This window comes from Danio rerio, chromosome 7 (assembly GCF_052040795.2).
Source record: "Danio rerio strain M-AB ecotype USA chromosome 7, GRCz13ab, whole genome shotgun sequence".
In the NCBI taxonomy this organism is placed as follows: domain Eukaryota; kingdom Metazoa; phylum Chordata; class Actinopteri; order Cypriniformes; family Danionidae; genus Danio; species Danio rerio.
This window is the reverse complement of record NC_141027.1, coordinates 35,515,723-35,537,005: the sequence shown is the minus strand read 5'-3', so window position 1 is coordinate 35,537,005 and position 21,283 is coordinate 35,515,723. Positions and strand designations below refer to the sequence as shown.

The window sequence follows — 21,283 nt, the reverse complement described above, 5'->3', positions numbered from 1 at the left end:
TTGCATTTTATGTTTTCTACTGATGTAAAATTCAAAATTAGACCCGTGTGCAAGTATGTCATCAACTATATTGTACACTTTAAGTACTGTTTTTCTCAAACTTGTAGTATATATAATTATTTCAATCAATCAAATAAACAGTTTTGAAAAAATCAACATGTGAAATGTGCAAAACGGAAAAAAAAAAAAAAAAAAATATATATATATATATATATATATATATATATATATATATATATATATATATATATATATATATATATATATAGGTACCACCCAGTGACAAATTTTGTACCTTTGTTATTTCTATCTTTCTACCTTTATTTCTACCTTTAGTCCATCCAACTTAATGCCTAAATTTGTGATAATTTATGCAAAGTCACAATATAGATATATAATATATAATATAAAATATTGTTTTGACATTGCTCTTATGAAGTTCACATTTTTAGTTTTATAGCAAAATCTAATTTACTGAAGAGGTGCGAGTATCTACATGATATTTACTTCTGTTATTCTTCTTGTAAGCCACCTTCTTTTCGAAGTATATTCATGAATGCATTAATGGTCAATGCTGCATATGGATTGTAAAACACTATAGGTGTATTGATCCAAGATTAAATCCAAACTGCATGTAAATACAATCACTAGAAAATGAAAAGGGCAAAACTGATCCCAGGTCATTAGTCTTGTCCTGAATGACACAAATGACCCCATATTAGTGATATTGATCTGTCACAGAGCTAAAAACAGCATAATTAAGGGAAATCAAGAATACTTATTTAGTGCAATAAGTGTCATTCTACTGTGAGCCCAGATGCGGTCAGACATCATCTAAAAGTATAGGGATTCATAGATATGAAACATATTCAAACATTGTGCCATGAACTGGAGAATATCTTTATCATACAATTTCATTCAATGAAAATAATGTCTAAATAATAGATATAAATGGTTATTCTGAGATGGGGTTTTACAATGAGATTGACTCCTCAGGTCAAAGGTCAGGGGCTGTGTTTATAACATGATTGACTTATTATAAGATGCCCACAGTGGCTCATAATACCAGTGCATACTCCCGTCAAGTGGAGACTACTTGCAATATTGATGGAAAATATGCAAATCTCCTTCATGCCTCGAAGGAAAGGTTGCTTTGCTCCAAAGGTGACCTTCAGCATCAGCCTTTCCCCACATGTACAGCAACATCTTAAAGTAGAAATGAGGGATTCCAGCTACTTTAGGAGGAAGAATGTGTTTTAAAGAACAAATAAATCAGCCTCTAAAACCTAGTTTCTTACTTTTGTTATCTAATCTGAAGCAGAATATGTACAAAACTGCAGAAAAACAGGCCTGTAAAGGTTTCATAAAAGAAACGCTGGAGAGCTTTAAGGGGACATTCATTGACTTTAATGGGATGAACTGATTGCCCATATCTAATAGAAATCGTCGCCTTTGGCTAAAGCGGGTGTGGAATTAGATTACACGTGGAACACAATGCTTTTACTGCTTCTTAGAAAACAACTAATTGAATCTATGTAGAAGAAGAGAGAAGAAACAGGCAACTCAAAGGATGAATAAAAACAGACTTTAAAAAAATACAAAATTGTAGTAGTGTTGGGAGAGGGATAAAGCATAGTCATAGTTTATTTGCTTTTTTATGTCTTGGCAAATTACACAGGGTGTGAATTAGGAGGGAAATTGCTTAGATTTTGGGGGTAAGCGAGATTTTTTATTAAACACATTTAAACGCATGCGCATCTAAATAAGATGATAATTCACAAGACAGTGAGTTTTATTTTTTGTGCAGCAGATTGACACATGAGGGATGATATAGTAAAAATATGTACAGTTCAGAATAGGCCCACTTCCTAACTTAAATGAGTTAATTTTTGTAATCAAAAGGCATAAAGTGTGTCTGGTTAATTTAAATCATGGAATAAAATACATTTAACAGTTAATAATTAAGAAAAATGTTTTTGTGGTTAAACAATGTCACAATTTTTATGTACATCAATACTTTAGATGTATTCATTTTTGAGACATTACAATTACAAATCTTATTCATGTTATGTTTGGATTGCTGGATTCCATCCATGTTTTCCAAATCATGGAAATGATGGGGAAAGGCAAGTAAAGGTGTGTTCATGCTTTACTCAAAATGTATTTATTTATTTATTTTTTGCTCGTTCAAACTACTTATTTAAAATGAGCTGAAATAACACAATTCTTAAAATTTCATTGGGACAATCTTTTTTTTTAATGTTCAATCCACATAAACTTGTTAAAAGTGTTAAGTTAACTTAGTCAATTTGTGTTGGGACAACATAAATGAATTGTGTGGAACCCTGCATTTTTTTAAGTGCTCGAAAATGATTGGAGACATTGGAAACATTTACAAAACATAAGGTTTTCCTACACTGTGACTTTTGAATTGTTTTCTAGATTTTTTGGCATCTTATACTGTAAGAAATGCTGGGTTCCACGCAATTTATTCATGTTAACTGAACACAAATCAATTAAGTTAATTTGTTTTTACAAATATAAGTTGATTGAACATAAAACAATTAAGTTATTCCACAAAACTCTAAGGAATTGTGTTGATTCAGCTAATTATAAATAAATAGTTTAAATGCACATTTTGCGATTGTTTTAATGCTGTTAGCACAAGACTTAGTACCCCATTCTGTGACGTTCAATAGCATCTAAGCTTGTCAAGTTAAATGTTTAAAAAAACTAATTTGACCTTTGCTTTAGCACAGCGCTTGGTCAACATCGAATTAATGACATTGTATATTAGAAGAAACAATCATTTGTAAACAGCTTACTATCAGTGTGTAACTAATATATAATCATGCATTCCATGAAAAAGTAGATTAGACTATTTTACAAAAAAGTAATTTACTCTAATTGCAAGAACTTGATATTTTCTAGGGTGGCGCAGTGGGTAGTGCAGTCGCCTCACAGCAAGACGGTTGCTGGTTCGAGCCTCAGTTGAGTAATAGTTGGCGTTTCTGTGTAGAGTCTACGTCGGTTTCCTCCGTGTGCTCCGGTTTCTCCTACAGTCCAAAGACAAGGGCTATAGGTGAATTGGGTAAGCTAAATTGTCCGTAGTGTATGTATGTGTGTGAATGAGAGTTTGTGGGTGTTTGCCAGTGATGGGTTGCAACTGGAAGGGCATCCGCTGCATAAAAAACATTTGCTGGATAAGTTGATAGTTCATTCCGCTGTAGCGACTTCTGATTAATAAAGGCACTATGCTAAAAACAAAATGAATTAATGATATTTTTATATGACAATCCAGATTTCATGTTACCTGTTACTCTCTGTCTCTCTCTCTGTGAGTGTGACATCTACATTATTCTGAATGTGGGTTTTTGCTCCGTTTTTTATTCAAGTTATGAAAGTAGTACTATAAATGCTCATATTCTGTTGCACTAAACTATTTTGTTGATGTATTTAGATTAATTTCAAATGACAAAAAATGCCCTCAACAAATGTAACACAGTCAGAACGTCAACTGCATCCCATTGTTCTCATGGACACGCCTCCAAGTCGGAAACGAAAATCCCGACGTTCCCACGACTTTATGATGGCTTTCATGTCCGTTCAACTCTTAAAATCAAATTTCCCGACATGACTTACCCTAACGCACCATCCTGTTGTTGTTTCTTATTTTGTACACATCACCTGCAAATAACAAGTGTTTTGGCAAAAGTTCATTGTTAGCTATGACGGTGATAAAAGTTTCAGCTAATAATTTGCATTTATTTACAGAAAATTCTGTGCAAATTCTGCGCTTTTGGGTTAATTTCTGAAAAAGAAAAAAAAGAAAAACAGATTCTCTCCCAGGAATGTAACCACCGCTCACACGTACAGTGTGTTTTCAAAGTCGACTAGCAGATCTAGGTGAAATCATCCAAGTGCTTTGGAAAATCTGCGATAAACGTGCTAAAAAGTACTTGCAAGGTGCGTCGGCTTCATTTTCAAGTCCAGCGGTGGCGCAGCGCGTGTTTACCTCAGGATGAGTTTGGCATTCTGGGCGGAGGAGAAGCTTCCAAAAACATTATCAAGACGATGATGATGCTGGCGATGATGATCATATAGAAATATCACGTGTGAAGAAACTGCATGTTGGTTTAAATACTCACAGTTATAGCCTGCAGCTGGAAGGGAGGGGAGAGTAAAACTTCCAAGAGAAGCGTCAGTCTCTCATTTTCTGGATCAAGCAGGAGGGACGGATCATGGAGGGACCCCCTCATGACAAGTACAGAGTCATCTTTAAACATTACACTCTCGAAAAGCTACACTTTATGCAGACATGCACTGTTATTCCACGAAGTGCGTCCAGCGAACAATGCTGAGCGAATGACACTGTAAAGTTTTCTTCTCTTTGCTAACCGTGACTAAACGCTTTCGCAAATAGCCTACAGTAAATCGCTTTGCGCGCGCTTGGTTAAGAGTGCATGGGATGCTTGACTGCCCCACAGTAACAGTAAACTTTCATTTCTCCTTTCTTTCAGCTCATGAAAGCTTGGCAACACTCTCTACCTCACCGGGAGAGGAACTGCTGTAGCGTGTCTTGTTCATCATCATCTTCTTCATCATCCTCCTCAGCAGCAGCAGCATCATCATCATCAGCAGCAGCATCATCATCATCGTCAGCGCGAGCGGCACGCACTTCACTTGCTCCACATCCTCGGGGCCACGAGAGCGCCAGGGCGCAAAGATGAACATCCAAGTCCTGCCCGAGCACAAACTGTCCTCGGTGGCCCCGCTGAAACAGTTTAACGTGGAGAAAAAGGAAGTGGAGCTGATCCTGGTGAAGGAGCAGAATGGGGTCCAGTACACGAACTCCTCGGTCGTGGCCTCCCCGAGCTCCCGCGCCTGCACCTCTGCCTCCGGTGAAGAAATTGAGAGGGAGACCTGGGGCAAGAAAATGGACTTTCTGCTCTCTGTCATAGGCTTTGCTGTGGACCTGGCCAATGTGTGGAGGTTCCCCTACTTGTGTTACAAAAACGGTGGAGGTAAGCTTAATGCTATTGTTTATTTTGAGGGTTTCCCCATAGCTTATATGGCTACTTCTGATCTAACAATATGTAAATTAGCTTACTTAATTTATAATTATTTGTTGAAATAGATTGCAAACTTTTTTATTGCTTCTGAAAATTATTTAATTGCATTCTTTGTATAACATTGACACACTCTGTCTCAAACTTTTTTATATCATTCTATTCATCAATAATTTGAACAGGGTATTAATATATAAAGATGATATTAAAATAAAATAAAAAAGCAATTGTCAAACATACTAGAATTTATTTATCTTATTCATGCAAAAATTACATTTCAAATATTCAATGTATCCTTTTACTTGTGCAGCAGTAGAATGTATTTACTCCATAAAGTTTGTAGAGTTTTGTTCTAATGTTAAAAGAGCTAGTTTGAAGAGCTGTTAACAAACACCCAATTGAACAGCATTTCATGATGCCGCCTGAGTCCAGTCATTATGACTCGAATCACTCAATAATTTCGAACCAGTTGTTTCTATGAAAAAAATGTCAGTGTTAACAAACTCATTAGCCATCAGTGGGCTGTTGGGCTGTATTATTTGTATAACTTAGCATATTTTCGTATCTATCTTTGTGCAAAAATGCATTAAATGACTTATGCTTTTACATATTTTAGTATAATAGGCAACACATTGTCCACCATGAATGTTGAAGCTTCTTTTAACATAATAAACAAATTACCAATTCTAATATTAAAACTATAATATTGAAACCGGTGTGAACAAAAACAAATAGAGCAGTGTTTGGTAGATTTATGTTTTCATGTGTAGTTTTCATATTTTCCACATCTAAAAATATTACAAATAACACAAAGTGAGCGTTTAGAACTATGATTATGTTAAAATGATCTTAGATTGACCTTTTCACTACACAAGCAGTTACGATTGAGTGACTATTGTTCATCTGTTTATTCTTTGGCCTTCCATACGTAATCTGTCAGCATTTAAATGTTAAACTCTATAATGTGTCCCCCAGGTGCCTTTTTGATCCCATATGTTCTGTTCCTGTTTATTGCTGGGATGCCTCTGTTTTACATGGAACTTGCTCTGGGTCAGTATAACAGAGAGGGAGCAGCTACTCTTTGGAAAATCTGTCCTGTATTTAAAGGTATGTAGAAAATTGACTAAAGAGTAGTCACAAAGGATAAGAATTTGCAAATCACTGTGCGTTCAACAAATGTCAACTAGTTCATTTTGATATTTCACTACCAACAATCACCAAAGCAAAAATCCTTTTGGATGTCTCCTTTTTCAAAGTGACCAGGCAAACACGGTTAACACAATGACCCAACAAAAGCCAACAACTGTGCTTGTTGAGTCTGTGAACTAGGTTACACAGTGGGTCTGATGTGATCTGATGTAATTCATGGTTCAAGTCAAAGCTATCTGACAGTTTGTATCAGTAAATGAAATGGTATCAAATCAATAACAAGTTTTAATTATGTGCCGCAAGGCTCAGTTCTAGGACTGCTGCTTTGACTTTGAAGTCATTACACATACTTTTAACTTCACATATTAAAACAAACAGACCTAAATTAAGTTTAAAAATATATATTTTTCTCACTTTTCTCCTCAGGTGTTGGCTACACAGTGATTGTCATAGCACTCTATGTTGGCTTTTACTACAATGTTATTATAGCATGGTCACTGTATTACTTATACGCTTCACTGACGAGTGAGCTGCCCTGGCTTCACTGTAACAACCCGTGGAACAGCCCCAACTGCACAGAGCCAAAGGACATCAATGGCACCGTCTTGGGTAATGGAACATCCTATGCCAAGTACAAGAACACACCGGCCGCAGAGTTCTACGAGTGAGTCTTAAATTTATTTTCATCATTGTCTTTTGCAGTTTAAACTTTGTTTTGGTGGCCCCTTTAGACATTCATACTAAACTTTGTCCTGCTGAGTTTAGCTCCAAGTTTCTACAACACAACTGCCAGAAGGTTTCTTGTATATGTAGTAAGAGCTTGATTAGCTGGTTCAGATGTGTTTGATTAGGGTTGGAGCTAAACTCTCCAGGACAACGACTCTCCAGGGCCGAGTTTGGGCACCCCTGCTGTAGACTGTAGGTAGAATAAGCTGACATGTGCTTGCAGAAATGCTTATGGTATAATGTCTTTTGGGCAAGCCTCAAATTAAGTATTATCAGATATTAAGCACTAATATTCTACGGTCTGCTGGTTGATATGTATGACCAAATTTATTTCTAGCCCATAGAATGTCTGAAAGGCACAATCAAAATAATATCAAATTAAAAAATGTTTCTTAACGAATCTGTAGTATGTTATTGTAGCAGTTTATTTACAGAAGTGTCATAAAATATGTCTGGGAATGCAAAGATTTAGCTGTGAAGCAATATCAGTATCAGTTAAAATAATTCATGCTGAGAGTGGATTTAATGGACTGCAGTCAGCAAAAGACTTGCAAGAGGGATTTTTATTAAACAGTCCCGTACTGTATGTGAGTGTTGTAAAACTTTTTTAAAAAGTACATCTCCAAGAACAAAATCTGTAATGGGTTAATAGCTGTTTTACTTTGCTTTGTCTGTGATTTGTGTCAACATTGTTCCAGTTTGTCATCTACCAGTCGCTTGCCGCTTCCTGTGGTCTTACTGATATGACATGAAATGAAACTATCACTCTCTTATCACCATTTTCCATTCAGTCTTGCATTGCATTGTGCATGTAATGTTGCTCATGGCTGGCACAAAGCATGGCAAGTCTGCACAGTATCATCTGCGTAACTGTGTGTGTATGTGTAAGATCAGGAAAACATTCTAATGGATGTTGAGGATTTCTTTTGGATAAGACAGGAAAAGATGAAAAACACATTTCAGACCTGGCTGTGACTTTACCTCTGTCGGGATGTGTCGAGGAGATTCATGCATTTATCATCACTGTTAGTCAGCTATGTTTTAAAACTCCCAGACAGAAGATGCGAATGAGTAAGGAGCAGTCATTGGAATAAGATAGTTGGCTTTATTGATATCACAGAGAAATAACACGAAAAATACATTAATCTGCATTCGTCTAAGAATGTTACCATATTTTTGTAGTTATTTCTGGTTAAAGGCCTTTGAGGAAATAGTTTATAGAAGTTAAAGTTCTTCTGCATTGTTTACTTATGCTCATGTCCTTCTTTCTTCTGCGGAACACTTTTTTCTTGTCTTTTCTTTTTTTTTTTTTGCCTATAGAATGGGTATATCTATCCAAAAGTCTTTAATTTATTTATGTGTGTGTGTTCTGCAGAAGAAAGTCATATAGCTTTGGAATGTCATGATGGTAAGTAAATGATGAACAGAATTGTGTTTTTGTCCAAGATGTCCCTTTAAGTCATCCAGGTATATTTTGTACTCTGTTGACATTCTAAGGTAGAAGTTGATCATATGCAAACACTTTTGCTGTGGTTTTCAAAAATAGGTCATTATCACTGAAACTTGTATGCAGCACTCAAACTCAGAAACTCCTGCCTACAGTCTGTGACGCGTGTCAGGCTATGTTTAAACTCTTGATGTAGACTGAAAGAAAGGCAGTCACTTGCACTTCAAAGAAAAGCAGTGCTTTTCCGTGTTTAATGGAAAATTTGGCTCCTCACGTTAGGGGAAACCAAAAGAATGCATGATGGAACAATAAAGAACCCACAGCACTTGTTGATTTGTTAACAACCGGTGATGGGCAAAATCGTGATGCACGTCATCAAAGTTTAGTGAGTTCTCCTCTAATAATTTCTTCAATTTATTGCGCAAATCATATTCAGAAATCTTTCGAAGAGAGAAATCTCTTTGATGTAGATTATAGCGATTGTTCACCCAAAAATGTGCTGTTGATTTACGAATGCTCGGGCCATTCAAGGTGAACAGTGATTGTTTTTCCTTCAGTAGATCATTATAGAAGATGTTTAGCTGAAAATGTGGTTCTTGGTGATTTATCAAATGCAAATGTTTCTGGTACTTTGAGAATCAAAAGGCATCAGTGTTTCCCCTTGGATATTTGATACCTATTGACTGATTTTACAGTGTCTTTTCTCAAAATTTGCAGCAATATTTGTAACAGATAAAGACTGGGACTAGATTATTGGGAGATAATATTATCTTAGGAGACAAGTATAGGCAGCACGGTGGCGCAGAATGTAGCACAATCGCTTCACAGTAAGCAGGTTGCTGGTTCGAAGCTCGGCTGGGTCAGTTAGTGTTTCTGGGTGGAGTTTACATGTTCCCCTTGTGTTCATATGGGTTTCCTCCAGGTGCTCCGGTTTCCCCCACAGTCCAAAGACATGTGCATTAGGTGAATCGGGTAAGCAAAAATTGTCCGTAGTGTATGTGTGTGAATTAGTGTGTTTTCTAGTGATGGGTTGAAGCTGGAAGGGTATCCACTGCGTAAAACATGTGCTGGATAAGTTGGTGGTTCATTCTGCTGTGGCGACCCCAGATTAATAAAGGGACTAAGCTGAAAAGAAAATGAATGAATAAATTAATGACATAAGTAAAACTGAGCTACTTTTTGTTCTGTATTCTCAGTATAAATCAAATGAGCCATTAAACGTTGGATGTAGTCTAAAATAAAATAAAAAAAAATCAGAGCACACCTTTTCTCTCATGTTTAGCTCAGATTACAATGAAACAAATGTTTGAAAATAAATATTAGTCTTCACGTTATTTGACAGCACATAGTGATTGTGGTGTGTGTTTATGTGTGAGAGAGAGAGAGAGAGAGAGAGTACACTCATGAAGACAGATGTGCATCTCTTGCAACTGTTAGGAGTTTTGTGAATAATACAACTAAATAAATAAAGAAGGCGGTGCAGTGGCACAGTGGGTAGCGCTGTCACCTTAAAGCAAAAAGGTCTCTGGTTCGAGCCTCGGCGGGGTCAGTTGGCATTTCTGTATGGAGTTTGCATGTTCTCCATGTGTTGGGGTGGGTTTTTTTCCGGGTGCTCTGGTTTCCCCCACAGTCCAAACACATGCGGTATAAATGATTTGGGTAAGCTAAATTGTCAGTAGTGTATGTGTGTGAATGAAAGTGTATGGCTGTTTCCCAGTGATAAGTTGTAGCTGGAAGGGCATCCGCTGAGTAAAACTTATGCTGGATAAGTTGGCCGTTCATTCTGCTGTGGATTAATAAAGGGACTTAGCCGAAAAGAAAATGAATGAATGAAAGACAACATAAATAGCCTAGTTGAACATGCTCTGGCTGAATGCGAATTGCGATAACATCACACGACATGAGCCACACATTGGATGCAATGTGCAACACCGCACCTAAAAGCAGGATTTATTTACTTTTGCCTGACTCTGCAGATAATTTTTCGATTTTAATCTGGTTGACGCAACATATTTTATGTGAGTTTACTTACCTGTGTAAATGAGAGCAGAATCCCACCACATGCAATATACAGGGCAACCTCTAAGATAAAGACAGGGGTAACACTGAATATATACAGGCAAAACATTACTTAACAGCTCATTATACATTCAGATCTTTTGAATGGAAAGCATAGGTCTGTGCAAGGAACTCAATTCAGCAAAAGATCCTGACTGTGTTCAAGACAGTCTGGATTGTGACGGGCTCGTCTCATAAGGATGTGTTGTTGATGTGATGTATGCAGCGAAACATTTGTAATCTGTAAAATCTAATCTTTTTATATAGGTTGCAGAGCATGTGAATGTGTTTGTCGTGGATGAAATATTGTAAACAAAGTTCTAAATAAAATTATTCACTTTATATGACCCATGAACCACGGGTATTAAACGGTTAGTTCACTGTAAAAATGAAAGTTATCCCATTCTTTACTCACCCTCAAGGCATCCTAAGTATATATGACTTTATTATTTCAGTTATAAAGAAATATTTTTAATTATATTTGGCTTTTGTCCTTTCATAATAAAAAGTGCTTTCTATGGCTCTGGGAGGGGGAATGAGGGGGTTTCTTAAAAACAGTCAATCTATGTGTTTTTGTTAAATTTATCTTTACTTCACTTCTGCGTTAATTTCAGCATTAAAAGTTTTAAATAGGGATATATTTTCTTACAAAAACACATCAATTCATTACAGGATACCTTTATTCATCCCCCAGAGCCATATGAGACACTGTTTTATTATGGATGGATGCGGTTTATAGGGCTTTTGGACTGCTGATAAAAACAGCCGCCCAATGCCATTGTAGAGCAGCAAAAGCCAAACATGATTTCCACATGCAGTGCCTCTGACAGGATTCGATTGAAAGAATAAAGACATATGCATCTAGGATGCCTTAAGAGGAATAAATCATGGGATAATACAATTTTTTTGGGTGAACTACCCCTTTAATTTGATTTTCCCTGTATGTTTTTTTTGACTCATAAGAGAGTGTTGGTAGGCGTTGACTTACATTTGATCACCAAAGAATAGTTTCAGCTAAACAAATTTACTTCAGTGTTCAGTGTTGAAGATTAAAAACCACCTACATCTTCGATGACTTGGATGAGGGTAAATAAATTAGCAGAAGATGTTCATTTTGTTCATTATCACTTCAAGTGTAAGAAAAGTGACCTATTGAGAATTTAGATGCTTAATCAACGAAGTACCCTGGATAACATCACACATATTGTATTTACATTGTATTGACAATTTATTAACAGCATTGGTGTTCGTCAATATATCTTTCTCTTATATGGGACTTAATATATTTGAATTCCTCCAACCCTTAACTCATTTGTTTTCGTTCCTGGTGATCTACCACTTGTATTCTCCGCTTGTCTTGTTCTCGCTGTCTGTTTGGCTGTTTCTCTCACTTTCTCTCTGCTCTTACTCTCGTTTGGACTGGTTTCCCACCCGGCAGTGCTTTGAAGTGTCATTTCCCCAGCTGTCTTCAGTGTGTGAGTGGATGTGGAAAGCTGTCATTTCCTCTGATTTTCCCCCTCATGCAGCTCTATTATAATAGTTTTCGGCCACCAGTAATCCTGCCACCGTGGAACAGCACACGGGGCACTAGAGAATATTCATTACTGTCACACATACAGCAGACACATACATGCTCAGCAGGTGTGCCATACACTGAATATTAGATTACGCCGTGTGTTGCTCAGAATAGCCAAAAATGACAGGGAGCGGTCCAAACCAATCTCAGAAATATGGTGTTGAACCAGCAGCTGTCAGTCCAGACGCCCTTGATAAAACCCAGTCAGGCTCATTGGTCTTACATGCCATGCAGCTTTCTAAAACAACCGACAGCCAGACAAAAGCAAAATATGACAAGCTCAACAAAGCATATTTCATCATCTAGCGTGCCACCCACTTTCCTTTGACTACACTGTCTCTGCCAATCTTGACATGTTCGAGTCAATCACTGTTTGTTGAGAATAATGAGCCGTTACTGCTCCATTGTATTGTTTTACACAGCGGGTGTCCGAAATCTAATTATTCCGTCATTACTGAAATCTTGTTACATCACAAACGGTCTCAGATTTAACACCAGACTGATGTCATGAAGACAGATATTGTGGATTTTGGAGGTAGAAATATAATCATTTGGAAAGCCAAAACAAAGATTGTGACCACTTTATTGCTGTATGTCTTTAATGTAATAAATTAAACAAGCAAATAAATGTGAAATCTTAGAATGTAGATTCAATATTAGAAGGTTGTTTGATTATTTTACTAATTTATTATCATTGAGGATGCCAAAACAAGGTTTTTGACGACTTGGCTATGTCTTTTTTATAAACAAGCAATAAAAAATGTAATGAAATGAATCGTAAGTTCAATATTAGTTGTTTGATTAATGTTGTCTTTTTTATGTTTATACACATGCAGTTGAGTCAGAATTCTTTAAAATAGCATACACTTTATTTTGATGGTCCATTTGAGTATCAGTAGACTGTCTGCTTAATGTCTGTTGATACTGCTTCTTCAGCAGATATTTAACTGACGATAGGAAACTTTGCAAGTACATGTCAACTTACACTAATCCTAACCCCAACCCTAACTCCAACCTAACAGTCAATCTAATGATAATTAGTTGGCATGTAGATGCAATGTAACTTAAATTTAACAAACAGGCCATCATTATAAAGTGTGACCCATGTTTGTTTTTAATTTAACACAAAAAGTAAAAGGAAGGAAATGTTAAAAATAGATAAACATTATTGAACTCTTGTCAGCCAGAGGGGTTCATAACCACGACAAATTTTAGTTTTACAAACAAGTGTAGGACATTCTGTTGCATGTTATTAAAACAAATATAAAGTTAAGCAAGCTGTGATGAGACCCCGCGTGCCATCAAAGTTCTGGTTTGCGGCCACTTTCTGGCAAAGAGAACATAGCTGAGGATATGTTGAAATCAAAGGTGTTTGGATTTCATTTGGCCAGACAGGACATCAGATGAACTAAGAGCTCTAGAGGGAATGTTTGCCAAGATACTCGCCAATCTAATGCAATTATTCAATTAGAGGAGGCTGTGCTCGCATCTGTCCTGACCCAACCAGCTGAAACCCCAGATCTACTGCCACAAAAACCAAAAAGTGCTTATGTCTGTTTCTGGAATTAGAAAGACTATCCTGGTGTCTCTGTGTTTTGCTATACATGTGTTTTTGGACTATATAGAAGACAATAATCTGGCAGTTTTTTCATTTTTAGATAACAAAGCATGGGAAACCTAAAACTGGCAGCTTGAAAAAGCAAGTGAACACTTAGGCTCCCAAAAAACAAAACAAAGGTGGCCTTATTACTTTTATATTTTGAGCTTTTATTACACCTGTCATATATTTGCACTAGACAATTGATGCCTGTTTAATGTGTATTAGATTTCTCGGAAAAGTTTGACATAAATATTGGCAAGAGATGACTTAGAAACACCCTAATGCTCTGACGAATACCCAAATTATAACCTTTTTACACGTTTTACAAAGAGTTTTTACGTTAACATATGCACATAGTCAAACACAAGTTTTAAAATAATATTAAATTTGATTGCATTTGCAAACAAAGACATTTGACACATACATGTAAGAACTAAAAATGTATCCCTCTCCAGTGTCTGTGCTTTAATCACCTAAGTTATGATCAGTTAAATTGTATATAGTTTAAATAGTTTAAGATGTATTTATAGTTAACCCTCTTCGGTGTCTGTGCTTTATTTTTCTAAGTTATTGTCATTTATTCATTCATTCATTTTCTTTTCGGCTTAGTCCCTTTATTAATCTGGGGTCACCACAGTGGGATGAGCCACCAACTTATCCAGCACGTTTTTATGCATTGGATGCCCTTCCAGCCGCAACCCATCTCTGGGAAACATCCACACACACTCATTCACACTCATACACTATGGACAATTTAGCTTACCCAATTCACCTCTACTCCATGTCTTTGGACTGTGGAGGAAACCGGAGCACCCAGGGGAAACACACGCGAACGCGGAAAGAACATGCAAACTCCACACAGCAATGCCAACTGACCCAGCCGAGGCTTGAACCAGCAACCTTCTTGCTGTGAGGCGACAGCACTACCTACTGCACCACTGCGTCGCCCAGTTGTTATGATCATTTCAATTGTATATAGTTTAAATAGCTTAAGATATAGTTATAGGTATAATTTAATTCAATAACACAATTATTATATAGCTTACTCTAAAAACATCCTAAGCCAAATTTCTTTATACGTTTGAAGTCAAATAAAAAATAGGTGTACCTAGAATACTAAGTAGTAAAGGATTTAAGTAAAAAACTATTATGTAGATTTTTTTTTGTTCTCATCCACAGTATTTGATAGCATAACTACTGTACACAACAAAGATAATGAGGTTCCTAACCAAATACAGACCTCAATACTCGGTAAGCAAAACCAAACGACACTGTACTTAAGTGTCCATTTACAATACTCTTGCATGTGTAATGCTTAACTTTGTCTTACCTATCATGATTTTAAATCCAATTCACGTTTATTTCTCTAGCACATTACAATGTAAATTGTGTCAAATTAGCTTAACACAAATGAAGGCAAGAGAATAAAAGCCAAAATATTTCAAACTGTGGTACATTCCAGCAATTCATACAGGGATGAGAGTAGTGTAGAATGCTGGTGTAGTTCTAGTTAAATTGAAACGGCTTCAGTTCAGTTTAGAATAAATGTCACTCTTGTAGTTCATTGCGTAAGTGTTAATAAAAGGCATAACCCCATGCAGGGATGTTGTTTTTGGCTTTTGTAACTTGAATTATAAAGCAGCATATTGGCTCAGTGGGTAGCAAAAAGGTCACCGGTTCGAGTTCCGATTGGGCCAGGAGCTCTTTATGTGCAATGTTTGCGTTTTCTCCCTGTGATTGAGTGGGTTTGCGCCAGGTGCTCGGGGTTCTAGAAAACTCACGACTACACAATGTTTTTTTAAATTATCTGCATTTACACAGATTCATGTTAACATCCAAAAACCCATTATTACATATGCCACACCTGTTTTTGTCACTGTCCAACTAACTAACTGCATGATTTTGTTAGCTCACATTGCTACTTTTGTAGTGAACAATTCATCTGTGAATGTCATTTAAGAAAAAAAGTTTGCTCTTCTATTCGTTATTGAAATCTGGGAATGCATTTTCTGTTTGTTTTCAGTTAAATTATCAGTGGCTTGATTTTGAGGTAATGAGCGTGGCTAACATATTTAATCATGCTGCTCCAACTGTCAGTTTTGACAACAAACAGAAATGGTGAGGAGGAGGTGTCTGTTAGGTTGTAATAACTCTTCACAAACCCTTTTCCCGATCTCTCTGAATGAAATGTCTACTTTGCTACATCCATTCAGCTTGCAGTAGAAAAAACAAGCCACGCCTACTGCTGTGTCATGTAATATTCAGTTTCTCTAGGAACTGTGTCACAATACGAAATAAAATAACGGTCGCAGCTTCCAGTTCATGGTGACTTTAAGTAAACAGTACCTGTAGGAAAGTGACAATGTGTCATTAGCACCTCGGTGCTCATGTCTATGTATAATGTGCTATGTGTGTAAGATTTGTCTCCGCTTTAGGTTGTGATGTGCACACTCTGCTGATGAAGTGTAAGGAAATACTTAAACACGAACACTACCCAGTACTCCACTACTGTTGTGTATGTTTATTTGCGCTTGCTTTTAATTTACACTTCGCTAACACATGTATGAGATTGTTTTAAAGACTTCGTTTTTTGGTGTTTACATGTACACGATAATGGTGACATCTTCAAAAATGTCCACTTTGATTCTTCCACTTTTGAAATGTGTGTATTTTCAGTCCCAAAAACATTGTCCTGTAAACAAACAGGCAAACATATAAAAAGTTGTCAGTTTTTGGCTTAAAACTGATTGTTTGGGTGTTTCCCACACAGAGGGTTCATGAAGTAATGGGCAGGGTTGCGGCAGGATGGGCATCCATTGGTAAAACCTATGCGTAATTGGTGGCTCATTCTACTGTGGTGACCCTCGATAAAGAGGAGAATAAGCCAATGGGAAGTGATTGAGTAAATAGACTTGAGTTATAGGATCGTTCTCACTGTATTCTAATTGGCTTCTTCACACAGAGATTGTGTTTTGTTTATTTTTTTGCAAAATGAGTGACCTGCTCAATTATGTCATCTCTTGGTAATTGAAATAATTGTGATATTATTGTAGAAAACAAGCGTTATCACAATCTTGATAAAATGTGAGTGAGATCATTTGTCAAAGTATTTTTTTTTTCACACAGCCTGACCTAAACAAGATTTGTATTTGCAAAGTGTAAGTAAATAAAGAGCCAGGGGTCAGATGAAATGTCACAGAGAGTGGATTAAAGGTCAAGCTGTAGTGGGACAGGTGGGTTGACAGGTCCCAGCGTGATGTTATTGGCAATGGTGACGCAAATTGGAGACTTCAAACAATTTGAACGAACGGACAGGGATTGGCCCGTCTCCCGTCTTTTGAGCCCTGAGGGTTTGCCTGGCTTTCCTTTTCCTCATTAACTCAGCCATGACGGCTCCATGATCTATGTTTCTGTAGACCTCACACTCACGTTTATTCCCTCATGCCCAGTGCATGACAAAAAATCTTGCTTGATGAGAAAATTCTCAAGCTCTCTCCAACTTCAAGACAAGTGTCTTAGCTTTGAATGTTGTGAATTCAAGCTTTTGCATCTCCTTTATAGATTTTGATTCACTTTTTATGCCATCAAATGAAGCTTTTATTAAAAGTAAGAGTAACCACCATAAGATTAATGTTCTGGATCTTCAATCTTGTTTTAAAGTTTTTCAAGCCTGCAGCATTGGCTTTAGCTCTTTGAGAAGGAAAGGCAACAGCAATGTCCTGGCAGTGCTATAGGGGTTTGTTTATAATGTAAGAACAATGGCCTGTACTGTTTCTCCTCTTTGAACCTCACTGGGAGGTGCAGCACAGGAATCATTTAGATCACATTCTACTGAGACTCTTTTCATGGGGTGGTTCCAGATATTTTGCTTGAAACCAGTAATAATATTCATCATTGGATGGTTGAGAAATCTTTGGTCTTAACCATTATTCACCTTTTTTATTTGTGCAGCCATAAAAAAAATGCTGGAAACATAGATCATTCCTCTTGGGGAGCAAGAACCTAACGATTTATTGGTAATTTATGAGCTGGCAAATCTTTTAAAACAACTGACGCAGCATGATGTGGGAAACAAATTGGGATTATGTGTGTAATGGTTTGGTGTTATATTCTTTGGAATGGTTTTGTGTGTTTTCATTTTCTGGATACTTGTGGTTCTACCTGGTTTCTCGTTTCCTTGTGGTATTTATATTATATATAGATATATTAGATATATTATGTGAGGAGCTTAGTTAATTTTGTTTCTGTTTAGGCTGGCCGATAATATGATGTTGATTCTTTTCCATTTGATAAAATGATAGCACATGTTCGATGCCTCAAAGTGCCATCCACATTTACTTTTAAAATGAAAATTGTTCTCAGGCTCCTTTGTTTAGCTTCAGTAATTTCACTTTAATGGCAAAGAATATGTTATTTTTATTGTATTTAAAGTGAAATAACTGAACAAAAACACCCTTCCATTAACTTGTAAATAAACAGAGATCCCACACTCATAGTTATAACTATCAACACTGACTATCAAGTTTTTTTTTTTTTATCATAATTGTGTTTTTCAGCCCTACTTTTGGTATTACATCAATATACACACTGCATTTGGATCCACTGCTCCTTTGTTTCTAAATTCTTTTTGTTACAGTAGTGAAAGCCAAATGTTAGGCAATGTCCAGTCAAACCTGCCACTTAAAAATGGTCCTCTCTATTTGAAATGCTCATGAATCGGTTTTCTTCGAATCTATAAAGGTTTCTGTGAATTTTAGGATGATGTTAGCATGTAATAAACATCAGGTCCGAGAGGAGTATCTAGAGGAAACAGCCGTTAAAGGAGAGCGAGAGCAAGCATAACATATAAAGCACATGAAAGCTTGTAAGAATGTGCTGTAAAAACAAGAGTTCCCTAGATGGGGATGGTGTGGACTAAATTCTTTGTAGCTATACAATCATTACAGGCTTTATCATACTTTGACTTAGGAGAACATCCCTTTCTGTTTGATACATGGGACAGTGATAATTGTAATCCCTTTTCCAAGTATCGTACGAGCAGTGACATCAAGCTACAAAACTACTCCTACATAGTGGTTTATGTAGGAGTAATGTATGTTTTGGTTTATGAGGTTTCCCACAATCCTGCATAGCGGATGTGGCTTATATAGTGGTGGACAGTAACTAGGTTTTTACTTCACTACTGTACATTTTTCTAGGTATCTGCTGTTTATCCGAGTATTTTTTCAGAAAGGTTTTGCTTTTATTTCACTAAAATCAAAAACAAAACATTGTACTTTTCACTCTACTACATTTCCTTGATATAGTTGAGTAAAAAGTTATTTTGAAGGGGAGATTTCATCATATGCTCAGAGATGCGATAGTAGTGTTTGATAGGTGAATGAGCTGAATTTTGTTGGTTAACCTGGTAAGTTGGTTCACAAATTGCATTGAACAATTAATTCATGATTTGGAGTGATCTGACCACATCTGTTCTCAACCCAACAACTCTCTGATTCAAATGATCCATTCAGAGTGAATCTTCAGTAAGGGACTGGATATACAAACCGATTTGAACGGGGTCAGTTTTGTTTTAAAACTAAACATGATGTTAATTTAGCGAAGTTTAACAAACTAATTTCGAGAGTAGCGCGTGATATAATTGATTACTGCTGGTCTCTTATCTGTAATCATTAGTAAGCCAATCAGATTATTCCAAACTCACTATAAATAGCCCGTCTAGCATTGCTCAGTCCACCCTATTTTCCTCCTTTACCACATGGAGCTCTCAAGAACTACTTGATCTCATACGCCCTTACATGCTTATTGACCAGGTGGGAGCCCTGGGCTCATTTATCTCCAAACTCAGGGTCTCTCCTGGGACAGCATGCCAAACCTGCTAATATTATCAAGCAATATCTAAGTGTGGAATCTTGAAATGTAAATTGATGATCATTTTGCTGTTGTGGCACATAATAAATACCAAATTAACATGATTACATAGTGTTCTTCTTAAAATGTTTACATTTTAAAAACCATGTTTTTTTTTTATAAACACACATAAAAACTATTTTTTTTAAATATTGTTTGTTTATATTGGTCCGCACACATTTACACAAATTTTCGTTTCATATACTATGGTAGATAATATATTTTGTTATTTGCACTTGTTTGCACAATTGAATTATCATGAATTATAATTAAGTATAACTTTTGTATATGATTGTATAACATTTGGTTACATCTTTTTTTTTGTGCAAAATAAACATTCATCAATAAGATACTTAAGTAGATTACAAATCAAGGACTTTTGTTCTTTCACTAAAACAATTTTGAAAAAGAGGACTTTATACTTTTACTGGATAATATTTTATGTAATATAATATATAGTATATGTTATAAAGTGTATTTGTACTTTTACTGAAGTGCATGATTTGTGTAGTTCTTCCAGCACTGGTTCCTTAGGCCAATAAACCTGTATGGTGGTTATTCAAAACCAGTGCTTGTTTGCAGATGAATATTTTACAGTACACTCTTCATTTGCAGCATGACTAGAGCACGTTATAATAATATATTGTTTATTTGTTGTTAAGCATTGCATAATTTGATACCAAAAGTATCCCATTTAATGTTTTTAAATCATTTAACAGTATTTCACCCAGTGGAGTTACAATACATGGTTTGTACATGATCTAAAGTTTAACATTTTTCATTAGTTACATGTTTGTAAAAACCCACAGTCAAACATAAAAAGAGACAAAACAGCATTGGTCTATAAAATATAAAAAAACAGGCAATAAATAAACATAACAAATGATGCAAAATACCACACACATATATACACAAAAATCATGCCATTCAAACAAGTCATTGCTTAATCTCACATATTATTTCTCATCCTCTAGGCGTGGAGTGCTGCATAGTCATGAGAGTAAAGGCATTGGAGATCTGGGTCTTCCTCGCTGGGAGCTCACCATCTGCCTTGTTGTTGTCGCCTTCATCCTCTACTTCAGCCTGTGGAAAGGAGTCAAATCCTCTGGAAAGGTGCAAAAACTCCAGATATAAACAAACTAGAATAATTATTGGTCACACTTCATTTTGATGGTCTGTTTGTTAAAGTAAGCTACATTGCTTCTACATGCCAACTAATTCTCATTAGATTGGAAGTAGACTGTTAGGGTTAGTGTAAGTTGCCATGTACTTGCAGAGTTTTTTTTATAATCAGTTAAATGTCTGTTGAAGCAGCAGAATCAGCAGATATTAAGCAGACAGTCTACTAATACTCAAATGGACCATTAAAATAAAGTGTTACCTAGTTGTGCAATATAGCTGTTTGATTTTAGCCATTTTATCATTGATAGGAATCTCCAGGCATTGGACAGACGTTCACAGAGCCTTATTTGTGTGTGGGTGTGAGTGTGTGTTCAGGTGGTGTATATTACAGCTACTATGCCCTACATAGTGTTGTTGGTGTTGCTGATTCGAGGCATCACTCTCCCTGGTGCAATGAATGGAATCAGGGCATATCTTCACATTGACCTAAAGAAGCTCAATAACCCTCAAGTAAGTTTATGTGACTAGAATCAGTCATTCAGCTTATTTGATGACCTCGTTGCAGAGATATATCACAAACCTAACATATTTTGCGTTTTATAGATGGCTTGTCACTCATTTTTGTT

At 36.4% G+C, this 21,283-nt stretch overlaps 1 protein-coding gene across 4 annotated transcripts in view; it reads left to right on the top strand.

The window, feature by feature from the left end:
* Nucleotides 1-3,541: 3,541 nt before the first annotated feature.
* The window catches only part of slc6a2 (solute carrier family 6 member 2), a 32,398-nt gene continuing 14,656 nt past the window's right edge, over nucleotides 3,542-21,283 (top strand). Inside the window, exons 1-6 of one of the 4 annotated variants that reach the window (XM_087261482.1) lie at nucleotides 3,542-4,264; nucleotides 4,521-5,024; nucleotides 6,045-6,176; nucleotides 6,645-6,882; nucleotides 20,510-20,648; nucleotides 21,033-21,167. In XM_087261482.1, coding sequence (XP_087117608.1) covers nucleotides 4,727-5,024; nucleotides 6,045-6,176; nucleotides 6,645-6,882; nucleotides 20,510-20,648; nucleotides 21,033-21,167 — 942 coding nt within the window. In that variant the 5' untranslated portion in view covers nucleotides 3,542-4,264; nucleotides 4,521-4,726. Of the gene's footprint in view, nucleotides 4,374-4,520; nucleotides 5,025-6,044; nucleotides 6,177-6,644; nucleotides 6,883-20,509; nucleotides 20,649-21,032; nucleotides 21,168-21,283 lie in introns of all 4 variants that reach the window. The other 3 variants (XR_015495888.1, XM_087261483.1, XR_015495889.1) reach the window with 3 other exon arrangements.